This window comes from Stomoxys calcitrans, chromosome 2 (assembly GCF_963082655.1).
Source record: "Stomoxys calcitrans chromosome 2, idStoCalc2.1, whole genome shotgun sequence".
In the NCBI taxonomy this organism is placed as follows: Eukaryota; Metazoa; Arthropoda; class Insecta; order Diptera; family Muscidae; genus Stomoxys; species Stomoxys calcitrans.
Window position 1 is genome coordinate 209,386,956 of NC_081553.1, and position 14,141 is coordinate 209,401,096.

Genomic DNA, 14,141 nt, shown 5'->3' on the forward strand with positions numbered 1-14,141 from the left:
TTACCTACCGCCTTTTGCATTTCCTTAGCTAAACCGGTGCGGACCACTTATAATTCTCAAATTTAATCATAAACATAAAAATGTTTTTCCATTATTGACATCAAAGAGATTTCCTCATTTTCTTTTTTATTTCATTATTAAAACATAAAATTTCTCAAAAAGAAATGCAATTACAAAAAAGTATGTAAAATTTAGACTTTATGTGTTTTTGTTTTGATAAAAAAAATATTATCTCATGTAGTGGTAGACTTATTGCACTTTGGAAAACTTAAATTTAATAAAAATACATATTCAGATGATAGTATGTGGGTGTGTGTTTGTTTTCTTTTCTTTTTTCTTCTCTCTCTAAACTAGAAAATTCTTAAAAAATAGTTGATCATGATTTTTGTGTTGTTTTTTTTTCTTCTTCTTTACAATGAATAAGAAAGAGAGTTTAGAAAAAATAAATTCTATATTTGGTTTCAGGGTTGTTGTTTTTTTTTTCCTAAATCACGTACAGCTAAGGACAATTGTATCATATGGCAACACTGTTTTCCTTTATATCTCCCCCCCTGAGGGAGAGGGGAACAGAGCTAAGAAGACATTAGTGTGGGGGGGGGGTTTATGACAAAGGAACTTCCTCCATGGCACGCAATTTGTGATGGACAGGCTCTTCCTGGACCTCGCGACGGAAGACAACCTTGTAACCGAAGGCAGCAATGACAGCAGCAGACATGGGTCCCACCCAGTAGACCCAGTGTGCGGTGAAATTGGAGTGCCACAAGGCAGGGCCAAAGGAACGGGCAGGATTCATGCTGGCACCGGTGAAGGGTCCCTAAAAAAATTCAAAAAAAATTCAAAAATTTTGCTAATCTACATTACCATGTCCATGTCTACTTACAGCTGTTATGGCCAAACAGGCAATGGCCAAGCCAAAACGAATTGGCACCGAGTCATGGAACTTGGCATTACGTGGATCCCAAACACCACAGCAGACCAATATCAAGACGGCAGTGATTATAAATTCAATCATAACACCCTGACCTGGAGTCAAGAGCGCATGTGGTATCGTCACACACAATCCAGCTGGAGTGCTGTTAATCACACTGTCCGGCAAGACGACCTTCAACAAACCATAGCCAATAAAGCCACCCAACATTTGGCCACAGAAATAGATGATGGCCATGGGAGCCGAAACCATGTTATAGATGTAGGCAGCCACAGTCACAGTGGGATTCAAATGGGAACCGGAAACACAGCCAAAGCATTGAATGACAACCATGACAACTAAACCGAAATTCAAAGTCATTTGCAAGTGATTGTTGTGGAAGTCTTCGGTGCTGACGCAGCCCATGCAGCCCAAAAAGACCAGCATGCCTGTGCCAAGTAGCTCGGCCAGAAAGCAACAGATTTTATCCAATGTGGCAGGCTTCATTTTGAGCTTTTCTCGCAATTTGGTACAGCAACTGTAGAGCAAAAGAAAAAGAGGCAGAGTAAGTATATAACATCTAGTTTAAGGCTGTTAACCCATTGTGGGCAAAATTTCATAAAAATATTGTCGTAAAAAATTAAAAATTTTAATTTTAATTAAATACAGTCGTAAAAAATTAAAAATTTAAACTAATTTTGATTTTTTATATTTGTGCCTTTTCTAAAATTAGATTTTAATCGAATTCGAAAAAATTTATTTGTTTCAATATACGATAAAAAAAAACAATTCGACAAAGAAATTAAATTTTTATATATTTAAAAAAAATCGATTTTTAACGAAAAAATGTGTATTCATGCTTCTTCGATAAAAATCGAATTTCAATGAACATTTAGTTATTGTGGTTATTAAATAAAAAAAATATCTCCGGGAATAGGTTGTATAAAAAATTTGATAAATATTCCATAAAATCGAAATTCGATTAATGCCGATAAGCTTTCAATATTTTTTGTCGAAAAACATAACTGTTAATAAAAACGTTTTGTTATTTTTTTTTTTTAATTTTTATTTATGGAATTTTCTTGGTCATTAGACTTTCATCGAATTTTCACCGAAAATCGATTTTCCTCACATTTATCGATTTTTTATAGAAACTTGTTTTTAATCGAATTTTTATGGAAACCGAATTTTCATAGAAACTCGATCGTTATCAAACTGCTAATCGAAATTTTGGTTATTTCATCAATTTTTTATCGAAATTTTGGTTATTTTTTAAAATTTACTGTTATCGACTTTTCATGGGATAACATCTCTATAGGACCTTGAAAGAAAACCTATTTTTGCCGAATTTTTATAGAAATTTCACCGAAAATCAATCATCATAAAATGATCGATCATCATAAAAAGCATCATAAAAATTCCATGTTATTAATCTTCAATGGTAAATTGAAAAAAAAACTCGATTTTTAAAGAATAATCGAAAAGATGTGTATTCATGCTTGTTCGATAAAAATCGAATTTCTATCAACACTTAGTTATCGTGGTTATTAAATAAAAAAATATCTCCGGGAATAGGCTGCATAAAAAATTTGATAAATATTTCGTAAAATCGAAATTCGATTAATGTCGATAAGCTTTCAATATTTTTTGTCGAAAAACATAACTGTTTAATAAAAACTTTTTGTTATATTTTTTTATTTTTGTTTATGGAATTTTCTTGGTCATTAGACTTTTATCGAATTTTCACTGAGAATCGATTTTCCTCAAATTTATCGATTTTTTATAGAAACTTGTTTTTAATCGAATTTTTATGGAAACTTGATTTTTACCGAATTTTCATAGAAACTCGATCGTTATCAATCTGTTTATCGAAATTTTGGTTATTTATTAAAATTATACTGTTATTGACTTTTCATGGGATAACATCTCTATCGGACTTTATATGAAAATTGATTTGCAATATAAAAATTCCATGTTATTCATTTTCAATGATAAATTGATATTTTATCGAGTTTTCTTACAAATTTTGATATTTTATCGATTTTTTTTTTTGTTGTTTTTAATCGAATTTTTATGGAAACTTTAATTTTAACCGAATTTTCGTAGAAACTTGATCTTTTTCAAATTTTTATAGAAAGTTTGGTTATTTCATCAAATTTTTATGGAAATTTTGGTTTTTTATTAAAATTATACTGTTATCGTCTTTTCTGGGATAACATCTCTATTGGACTTTATAAGAAACCCTATTTTTGCCAAATTTTTATAGAAATTTCACTGAAAATCGATTTTCATCATAACAACTTTATGTTATTTATTTATTTACTTTTTCTGAACTTTTATTGATTTGTCTTGGAATTTTTATAGAATTTTGGTTTTTTGTTTATTCGACAGAAACTTGATTTTATCGATTTTGACTATTTATTTATGAAAATGAAGTTGCCAACGAACTTTCACCATAAATCGATTTTTATCGAAAAGTTATTGCAACTCTGTTTTTCTCAAAATTTTATTGCAATTTGTCTGTTATTGAATTTTTATAAAAATATGACTTTGATGCCTTTGGCACAGAAACACGATTTTATTGAGTTTTTGTAGAAAGTTGTCAATGAATTTTGCACCAAAAATCGATTTTTATCGAATTTTTGTAAAAACTTGATTTATATAAAATTTTCAGAGAAATTCCATTTGTATCGATTTGTATCGGCCACCGTAGCGCAGAGGTTAGCATATCCGTCTATGACGATGAACGCCTGGGTTCGAATCATGGCGAGACCATCAGAAAAAAAATTCAGCTGTGGTTTTCCCCTCCTAATGTTGGCAACATTTGTGAGGTACTATGCCATGTAAAACGTCTCTCCAGAGGTGTCGCACTGCGGCATACCGTTTGGACTCGGCTATAAAAAGGAGGCCCCTTATCATTGAGCTTTAACTTGAATCGGACTGCACTCATTGATATGTGAGAAGTTTGCCCTGTTCCTTAGTGGAATGTTCATGGGCAAAATTTGCATTTGCATCGCCTTTTCATAAAAATTTGGATTGCTATCGAATTTTTAGAAAAATCTGTTTTAATCGAATTTTTTTTGTCGATTTTTTTATTATCGATTTTTAATAAAACTCGATATTTGTTTATCTTTTTTAACCATTTTTATACCCTCCACCATAGGATGGGGGGTATACTAATTTCGTCATTCTGTTTGTAACTACTCGAAATATGCGTCTAAGAGCCCACAAAGTATATATATCGTTGATCTTCATGACATTTTAAGTCGATCTAGCCATGTCCGTCTGTCTGTCTGTCGAAAGCACGCTAACTTTCGAAGAAGTAAAGCCAGGCGCTTGAAATTTTGCACAAATACTTTTTATTAGTGCAGGTCGGTTGGGGTTGTAAATGGGCCATATCGGTCCATGTTTTGATATAGCTGCCATATAAACCGATCTTGGGTCTTGACTTCTTGAGCCTCTAGAGGGCGCAATTCTTATCCGATCGGAATGAAATTTTGCACAACGTGTTTTGTTATGTTATCCAACAACTTTGCCAAGTATGGTTTAAATCGGTATATAACCTGATATAGCTGCCATTTAAAACGATCTTGGGTCTTGACTTCTTGAGCCAATAGAGGGCGCAATTCTTATCCGATTGGAATGAAATTTTGCATGACGCGTTTCGCTATGGCTTCCAATAACTGTGCTAAATTAGGATCAAATCGGTCAATAACCTGATATAGCTGCCATATAAACCGATCATGAATCATAACTTCTTGAGCCACTAGAGGGGTCAATTCTTATCCGATTTGAATGAAATTTCGCACGAAGTAGTTTGTTATGTTATCCAACAACTTTGCCACGGTATGGTTCAAATCGGTTCATAACCGGATATAGTTGTCATATAAACCAATATGGGAACTTGACTCTTGAGCTTCTGGAGTGCGCAATTCCTTTCCGATTTAGCTGCAATTTTGCAAAATGTATTTTATTATGACATTCAATAAGTGTGCCAAATAAGGTTTAAATTGGTTCATAACCTGATATAGCTGCCATATAAACCAATCTGGGATCTGGACTTCTTGAGCTTCTAGACGTCGCATTTGCCTGAAATTTTGTACAGCGGATCCTCTCATGGCCATCAACATACGTGTTTATTATGGCCTGAATCGGTCTATAGCCTGATACAGCTCCCATATAAATCGATCTCGCTATTTTACTTCATGAACCCCCAAAGGGCCCAATTCTTATTCGAATTGGCTAATATTTTACACAGGTCTCAAACATATAATTTAACTACTGTCCAAACCGGACCAAATCTTGATATCGCCCTAATAGCAGAGCAAATCTTTTCTTATATCATTTTTTTGCCTAAGAAGAGATGCAGGGAAAAGAACTCTACAAATGCGATCCATGGTGGAGGGTATATAAGATTCCACCCGGCCGAACTTAGCACGCTGTTACTTGTTTTTTTATTAAAAAAAAACCTAGCCTTAGAACTAGATTCTAATGTTTTGTAATCATTTGTTTAATAGGTTTTTCTTTGAAAAATGTACAAAAAATCATTTTTTTTAGAATTGCTTATTCCCTTTTAAATTCTTCTTTAATTGGAATTTCATTGGAGTGCCCAAATCGTTGAATTATGGGTTGCCCAAAAAGTAATTGCGGATTTTTTAAAAGAAAGTAAATGCATTTTTAATAAAACTTAAAATGAACTTTAATCAAATATACTTTTTTTACACTTTTTTTCTAAAGCAAGCTAAAAGTAACAGCTGATAACTGACAGAAGAAAGAATGCAATTACAGAGTTACAAGCTGTGAAAAAATTTGTCAACGCCGACTATATGAAAAATCCGCAATTACTTTTTGGGCAACCCACTAAATTAAATGCCACATTTCCATTATCAAAGCCTTACAGCCACATTACTTAGAATTATACAGATTTTCCGGATAAGCTTAATGCACTGTTACAATAGTTTGACAGATGGTGAAACTCCACACCTTTTAACCGTGTCTTCTGCAGTCATGTTGTTAATCAAACGTTCTCAAAACCGGATTTTATTATAGAAACAAAAAAAAAGAAAACTCAAACAACTCAAGCAACTTGAAAATGCTAGCTTTTCAAAACAAACAAACCGACGTTAAGTCTCAACTGAAAAAAAAAAATCGTGATTTTAGTTTTTCCGCTAGAAAATTCGTTACTTCCTCACATCGTAAGAACGCGTTTCAAACTGAGAGTCTTCTCAAGCCATGCCAACGGCTAGGCATTCAAGTGGCCACCATTCACTCTGGTATTTGGTAAGTGGTAGGTACGTGGTGGGGCTGCAACAAACAATATATCACAACACTGGGTATCTTTACATGGCTTGCTTTTGAATCTCCCAATTCGATCTAGCACAAACGCATGCGCAGCCGACATAGAATCCCGGACAAAAGACATTAAAGCCAAAAAGCTAAGCTAAATGCTGTAATACCAGAATTTCCTGATTCATGCCCAAGTACAGAGAGGCTTTTATTTTTTGTTTGGTCATTCATTCATGGCTTTCATTCAACTGCCTGCCGGCTGAGAGCCTCTTCATTTTGTTGGAATGGTACAACTAATAAATCGCTTTTATTGCATACGGAGGAGATTTATTTTATTATTTTATTATTTTATTAAAATTGGAATTTGAGACCACAAGCAGTTAAAGAAATAGGCATGATGAGAATGCCTTTGTTAAGTGGGCTGGAAATAAAAACAAACCTTTTTTTCTAAATATCACTAAACTTTTTCATATGCCACTTCAATTAATGGGCAATCAGGGTTTTAAGTACTCCATACAAATGTTGAAGGAAACGCGTAAACCCTTGAATAAAAATAGCTTTCATGTTTATAGCATCAATTGTAAAGATAAACTCACTTGCTATCGATAGCCATAATCATTGATGTCAAGTTGCACAGTGGTTAAATATTTGAAGTAAGGCAAAAACAATGTCAATTGTCGCAATTAAAAGTGTGAGGTAATGACCAACATTTTTCGAAAATTACAAATTTCCAAAAATTTAGAACAATACTATAACAGCTATAAAACGATAGTTAAATCTCACTTTTGGAAACAAATGGGTACAATCTAGATGCCACTAACTATGGAAAGGAAGAGCCTTGGAGATGAGCTCCTAAATTCGGCTCCTATTTCAAATTCGGAGTAACTATCCGATTTATTCTCTTAAAAGCAATTTTGCATTAATCCTACTTTGTTCCAAATAAAATCATCAAATCCAAATTTATGGCTTTACCACCTCTCCCATTTGTTTTGCTGTGCCATGCGTTCTACTTTAGGAAAAGATAATACGGAAATGTAAATTACTGATAAATAGTCATGTCAACAATCAATTATTTCATTTATTTTGCCGCAATTTCTTAGCTCAATCAAAACGAACTTAAATGCGTACATTATCACCTTTCTCGTTAACAAAAGCCATGAAAAACGTTACAAACACACATATAAAAAAATAAATGCAGTTATATCCAGTAGGAATGTTAATTGAGATATATATTTGCATAAAAAAATTATAAATGCTTAAACTTGTCGAATCACAGAGACTTTATATGCAATTAACACATGCTGCCGGTCTTCAGACTTCAGGTTGGAAAAAACACAAGTAGCCAGCTAGCCATAAAAATGGCAGTGACTGGAATGTAGACAAATGTTGTAGATAACAAACGCATAAAGAATTAATCAATAACTGAAATGGGAATTTAAAAAAAGAAACATAAGGCGTAGAATGAAAGACCTCCCATTACTTGGACCTAATTTTTTATGCCATATTTGCCATAATCTACTGCCGGATACTTTTCATTTGAGTCCCATATTGATAGGAACGTCAAATATTTCTGTTTAGAGGAATTTTTCGGTTGGGGCGACCCGCTGGATGCCTGGACCCAAAATTTAATATGATTTCCATTTTCTAGTCTCCAATACCTTTCATTTGATAACCATATTGTGCCCATCAATCCTCTTTTGGTTTTGGGTGGCGTTTTTAAGTGTAAAAGGAGGGTCAGCCATCATCCGATATTTAAAAATTAGCTATGTGTCCTTTTTTTTGATTCTACGGAACAAACAAACAACCCCAGCCTCATATAGTCATGATGCGTCATATGCCCATTTGGGGAGTTTTTGGGGGGTGGGGTGACCCCCTACACTTCGATCTGATTTTGTATGCCAGATTCGTAATGTACTCCCGAATACCTTTCATTTAAACCCCATATTGATATGGACGACCAATTTGTCTGTTTTTAAACATTTTGGTGTTTGGGGCGACTTCCTGGGTACCATATTCGCATTCTACTCTTTAATACCTTTCATTTGATATCCATATTGTCTTTATCGGTCCACTTGTGATTTTGGGTGGTATTTTTGGGGTAACGGGAAGGGTCCGCCCCCTTTCGATATCAACAAATTATTTCTTCTTCCTGACCATATTCGTAATCTACTCCCGAATACCTTTCGTTTGAGTCCCATATTGTCACGATCGTCAAATAAACCTATTTTTTTGGGGTTTTGGAGCTGGGGCGGCCTCCCAGGTACTTGGATCCAACCTTTATTATGAAATTCGTACTCTCCTCTTGAATACCTTTCAATTGAATTCCATATTGCCCCGATCGGTCCACTTTTATTTTTGGGTAGGACTTTTGTGGTAAGGGGGAAGGTCCGCCGCCCTCCCGATATCAAAAAATTATATAGCCTATGTTTACTTCCAGACCAACCTACACAATCTGTGAAAATTCAATTTTATATGTAAAATAATTAAATATTTTTTTTTAATTATTTTATTTCATTTTATTTTATTTTATTTCATTTTATTTTATTTTATTTTATTTTATTTTATTTTATTTTATTTTATTTTATTTTATTTTATTTTATTTTATTTTATTTTATTTTATTTTATTTTATTTTATTTTATTTTATTTCATTTTATATTATTTTATTTTATTTTATTTTATTTTATTTTATTTTATTTTATTTTATTTTATTTTATTTTATTTTATTTTATTTCATTTTATATTATTTTATTTTATTTTATTTTATTTTATTTTATTTTATTTTATTTTATTTTATTTTATTTTATTTTATTTTATTTTATTTTATTTTATTTTATTTTATTTTATTTTATTTTATTTTATTTTATTTTATTTTACTTTATTTTATTTTATTTATTTTATTTTATTTTGTTTTATTTTTTTATTTTATTTTATTTTATTTTATTTTATTTTATTTTATTTTATTATATTTTATTTCATTTTATTTTATTTTATTTTATTTTATTTCATTTTATATTATTTTATTTTATTTTATTGTATTTTATTTTATTTTATTTTATTTTATTTTATTTTATTTTATTTTATTTTATTTTATTTTATTTTATTTTATTTTATTTTATTTTATTTTATTTTATTTTATTTTATTTCATTTCATTTTATTTTATTTTATTTTATTTTATTTAATTTTATCTTATTTTATTTTATTTTATTTTATTTTATTTTATTTTATTGTATTTTATTTTATTTTATTTTATTTTATATTATTTTATTTTATTTTATTTTATTTTATTTTATTTTATTTTATTTTATTTTATTTTATTTTATTTTATTTTATTTTATTTTATTTTATTTTATTTTATTTTATTTTATTTTATTTTATTTTATTTTATTTTATTTTATTTTATTTTATTTTAGTTTATTTTATTTTATTTTATTTTATTTTATTTTATTTTATTTTAGTTTATTTTATTTTATTTTATTTTATTTTATTTTATTGTATTTTATTTTATTTTTATTTATTTATTTTATTTTTTTTTATTTTATTTTTTTTATATTATTTTATTCCATCAAACTTTTGTTAAATAAAATTATTTTCTCTAACTGTACCATTTACTGCAACATGTTTGATATCAAACTCATCAGTTCGATACAAAGAAACAATTCATTATAAAATTCATGAGCAACAAGGGACAAGGTCCAAATAATGTTTACGTTATCTGCACCAACCGATTGGCTACCACGTCACCACTAAGCGATATTAGAAGAGCCACATTTAATCAACCCGATACGTCATCATTATGGTAATGGCAATGCCGTGGAAATTGAGGTGCTTCTAGATGGCATTCAAATAATTTGTGTGCCAACTAGAGCAAATATTTAAACATTGACCGACTGTAATTCTGTTCTAGTGTCTTGATGTCTGTCCATAGGTTACTGTGTGTATATCTATAATGAATCGATATGGCTAGTCTGTTGATGTGATAGGCGGAACTTTGTCAAATGATTATCTAATCGTGACGATCGCTTCTGATTATTTGAAGCACTTAAGGCAATTAGGTGCGTAAATATGTAACAGCTGAAACGCATGTAGCTGGCATTTGTGATATATTTGCCAATAAATGTTTATTTAGCCAAATGTGACATACAAAAAAAGAAGATATATTTGCCAGTAATTAAGAGCAGGGTTTGCTGGTATTAATATTTAATCAACTATAAAAATGCAATATGTTTTGTGAACGAATGGACAACAGTTGGCTATCATAGTTACCTTGAGGCCACAAAGTCCCTTTCTGGGCAAATTCCTCAACTACTAATAAACAATTTATTGATGAGCTAGATTGGGCTGTAAAAGGGTATTCTTTTTTTTTAAAGTCACTGACCCAAAAAAAAACAAACGTTTTGATAAGATATCATCATGACAGAAAACTAAGTTCAATTAATAACGTCAATTACTGTACTATTATTGCGCCTGCATTGCACAATATTTCCATCAAGACCCTACTATCGATGACAACACGCAACAAGTGCTGGTGTCATACAGCAAAGACAAGAGTTGTACTTCAATGCAAAAACCCCCAGAAGAAATCGAAAGTGGGAAAACAAATAAAAATCATATGCAAAATTGATTGATGGGCTCCATATATTTATGAAGAACCATGGAGGCCACTCCATATGAAATGTTGGAATATTGCCATCAAAAACTACCTACCCATTGAACGACACCATCAGCAGAATGAAGTGCGTCAATATCGTCTGCATGTCATGGTACGATTTAATCAGAATCAGTGCAACGTTGATAATTATTTTCATATACGCGTTCACAGCCATGCGATACGAAGTGCGTATCGTATGAATTATTAAAGTGAATTTTAAAAACAAACAACAATGCAAACTCAACAAGAATTGCAACTTAATTGAATGTAAATTCTGTGTATTTTTTTACAAAAAAATTGAAATATTTGACAAAAATCAATTGAGGACACGTCAAGTGCGTATAAGGAATTTTGTGCCCACAGTTTAAAGAAACAAAACAGGGGGAACATACATATTTTACTGTATTTTATACAAGGTGATGGCATTTTTGTCAAAGGAATTTTTGTATATTGTAATTCCTCTTATATTGGGTTGCCCAAAAAGTAATTGCGGATTTTTCATATAGTCGGCGTTGAGAAATTTTTTCACAGCTTGTGACTCTGTAATTGCGTTCTTTCTTCTGTCAGTTATCAGCTGTTACTTTTAGCTTGCTTCAGAAAAAAAGTGTAAAAAAAGCATATTTGATTAAAGTTCATTCTAAGTATTATTAAAAATGCATTTACTTTCTTTTAAAAAATCCGCAATTACTTTTTGGGCAACCCAATAGTATTACTAGGGCCCGCTCCTCAGCGCCTTCTTTAGCTTTCTAATATCATTTAGGGTTGGGACACTTCGCCCGGCATTTTGCCATGAAAATAGATATCAAATTCGTTTTTTACTTCCAAATACCGTGGATTTGAGCTCCATATTGCCATAATCGGAAATTAAGTTCAGTTTAGGGGGCGCTTTAGGGCGTATCCCCAAACATTTGGCTCCAAAATTGAATATCGAATTCGTTTTCTACTCTCAAACACCTTTCATTTAAGTCCCATATTTTCATAACGGGTCAATCAACCTATTTGACTTAGTTAGTTTTGGAAAACAAAGCGCAACCTAGACTTAAACTCAAATTTTAATGTCATATTCGTAATCTACTCCCAAATGCCTTTCATTTGAGTCCCATATAGACATGGTCGGGTAATATGCCCATTCGAGGGTACTAAGGGTAGGGGCTTTTTTATGCCCTATTTTTTGTAATCTATTGTCGAATACTTTTCATTTAAGGCCCATATTGACATGAATGTCTAATATATCTGTTTATAGGAGTTTTTGGATTGGGAGGCCCGCTGGGTACTTGGACCCAAATTTTAATCCAATATTCACTTTCTGGTCTCCAATACCTTTCATTTGATACCCATATTTTGCCTATTGGTCCACTTTTGGTTTTGGATGGCGTTGTTGGGGTAGGAGGGAGGGACCTCCTCCCTAATATCTAAATCTAATTATTATATAGCCCACGCTTCCTTTCAGGCAAACTTACACAATCTGTGAAAATTTTAAGAAAATTGGTTCAGCCTTTTTTGATTCTACGGAACAAAAAAATAAACCGAGTCCCATATAGTCATGATGGGTCATATGCCCATTTAAAAATGTTTTTGGGGGTTGGGGTCACCCCCTATACTTCGATATGATTTTGTATGCCAGATTCGTAACCTACTCCCAAATATCATTCATTTGAGGCCCATATTGACATGAACGCCCAAAATGACTGTTTGGGGAAATTTTAGGGTTTGGGCTGCCCAATAGGTACTTAGACTCAAATTTTAATACCATATTCGTATTCTACTCTCCAATACCTTTCATTTGATATCCATATTGTCATGATCGTCCAAAAAACCTATCTCAGGGGGTTTTGGGGTTGGGGCGGCCCCCAGTTACGTGGAACCAATTTTTAATATGAAACTCGTTTTCTACTCCTGAATACCTTTCATTTGAGTCTAATACTGTCCCAATCGGTCCACTTTTATTTTTGAGTAGTACTTTTGGCGTAAGGGGGAGAGTCCGCCCCCGTCTAATATCAAAAATTTATATAGCCTATATTTCCTTCCAGACCAACCTACACAATCTGGGAAAATTTCAAGGTAATCTCGTTTTTGAGTCCAAACGGAACAAACAAACAAACCGACAAACAAACAAACACACAAAAATCTAGTCATTCCGTTTGTAACATCTCGAAATATTGACCCAAGACCCTGTAAAGTATATATGTTATTGATCGACTTGACAATCTAAATCGATCTAGCCATGTCCGTCCGTCTGTAGAAATCACGATAGCGGTCGAACACGTATACTTAATATTGATATACATAGGTCGTTGGTGTACTAAGTACAGACCAAATCGGTCCTAACCTGATTCAGCTCCCATATAAACCAATCTCCCGATTTGACTTTTTGAGCCGCTCGGAGCCGCAATTTTCATCCGACTTGGCTGAAATTTTGCATGTGGTGTTCTTTTATGATTTCCATCAACTGTGCTGAGTACGCTGCAAATGGGTCAATAACCTGGTATAGCTCCCATATAAATCGGTCTCTTAATTATCCTTCCTTGGTTCCTAGAAGCTTTTGTTTTGGCTGGTTTGACAGAAGTTTGGTATCTAGAATAAAATTATGCCCTTCAACTAAATTTATTTTGTATACATTTTTAGTAGAATCCATGGTGGTGGGTTCCCAATATTTGGCCCGCCGAACTTAGCATGGTTTTAGTTGTTATTCCCTCCACCGTCCGTCCGTCTGTCTATCGAAAGCACGCTAACTTTCGAAGGAGTAAAGCTAGCCGCTTGAAATTTTGCACAAATACTTTTTATTAGTGTAGGTTGGGACCGTCAATGGGCCAAATCGGTTCTGTTTTGATATAGGTGTCATATAAGCCGATCTGGGTTCTGGTCTTCTTGAGCCTCTATAGGGCGCAATGCTCGTTCGATTTGACTGAAATTTTGCATGTAGTATTTTGGTATCACTTTAACAACTGTGTTAAGTATGGTTCAAATCGGTTCATAATCTTGTATAGCTATCATATAAACCGATCTTGGATCTTGACTTCTTGAGCCAAAAAAGCGCGCAATTTTCATCCGATTTGGCTGAAATTTTGCATGAGGTTTTTTGTTATGACTTCCAACAGCTGAGCTTAGTATGGTGCAAATCGGTACATAACCTGATATAGCTGCCATATAAACCGATCTTCGGTCTGGTTTTCTTGAGCCTCTAGAGGGCGCAATTCTTGTCCGATATGACTGAAATTTTGTGTGACATGTTTTGTTATGACTTCCAACAACTGTGCATAGTATGACGCAAATCGGTACATAACCTGATATAGCTGCC

General features: G+C 32.5%; 1 protein-coding gene across 5 annotated transcripts in view; it reads right to left on the reverse strand.

The window, feature by feature from the left end:
* Positions 1-390: 390 nt before the first annotated feature.
* Positions 391-14,141, reverse strand: part of LOC106084710 (aquaporin) — a 225,974-nt gene continuing 212,223 nt past the window's right edge. For 4 of the 5 annotated variants that reach the window (XM_059363848.1, XM_013248594.2, XM_013248592.2 and 1 more), the window contains exons 2-3: positions 881-1,445; positions 391-814 (exon numbers count right to left, since the gene is read on the reverse strand). In XM_059363848.1, coding sequence (XP_059219831.1) covers positions 602-814; positions 881-1,414 — 747 coding nt within the window. In that variant the 5' untranslated portion in view covers positions 1,415-1,445 and the 3' untranslated portion in view covers positions 391-601. Of the gene's footprint in view, positions 815-880; positions 1,446-5,890; positions 6,035-14,141 lie in introns of those variants that run through there. The other variant, XM_013248591.2, reaches the window with a different exon arrangement.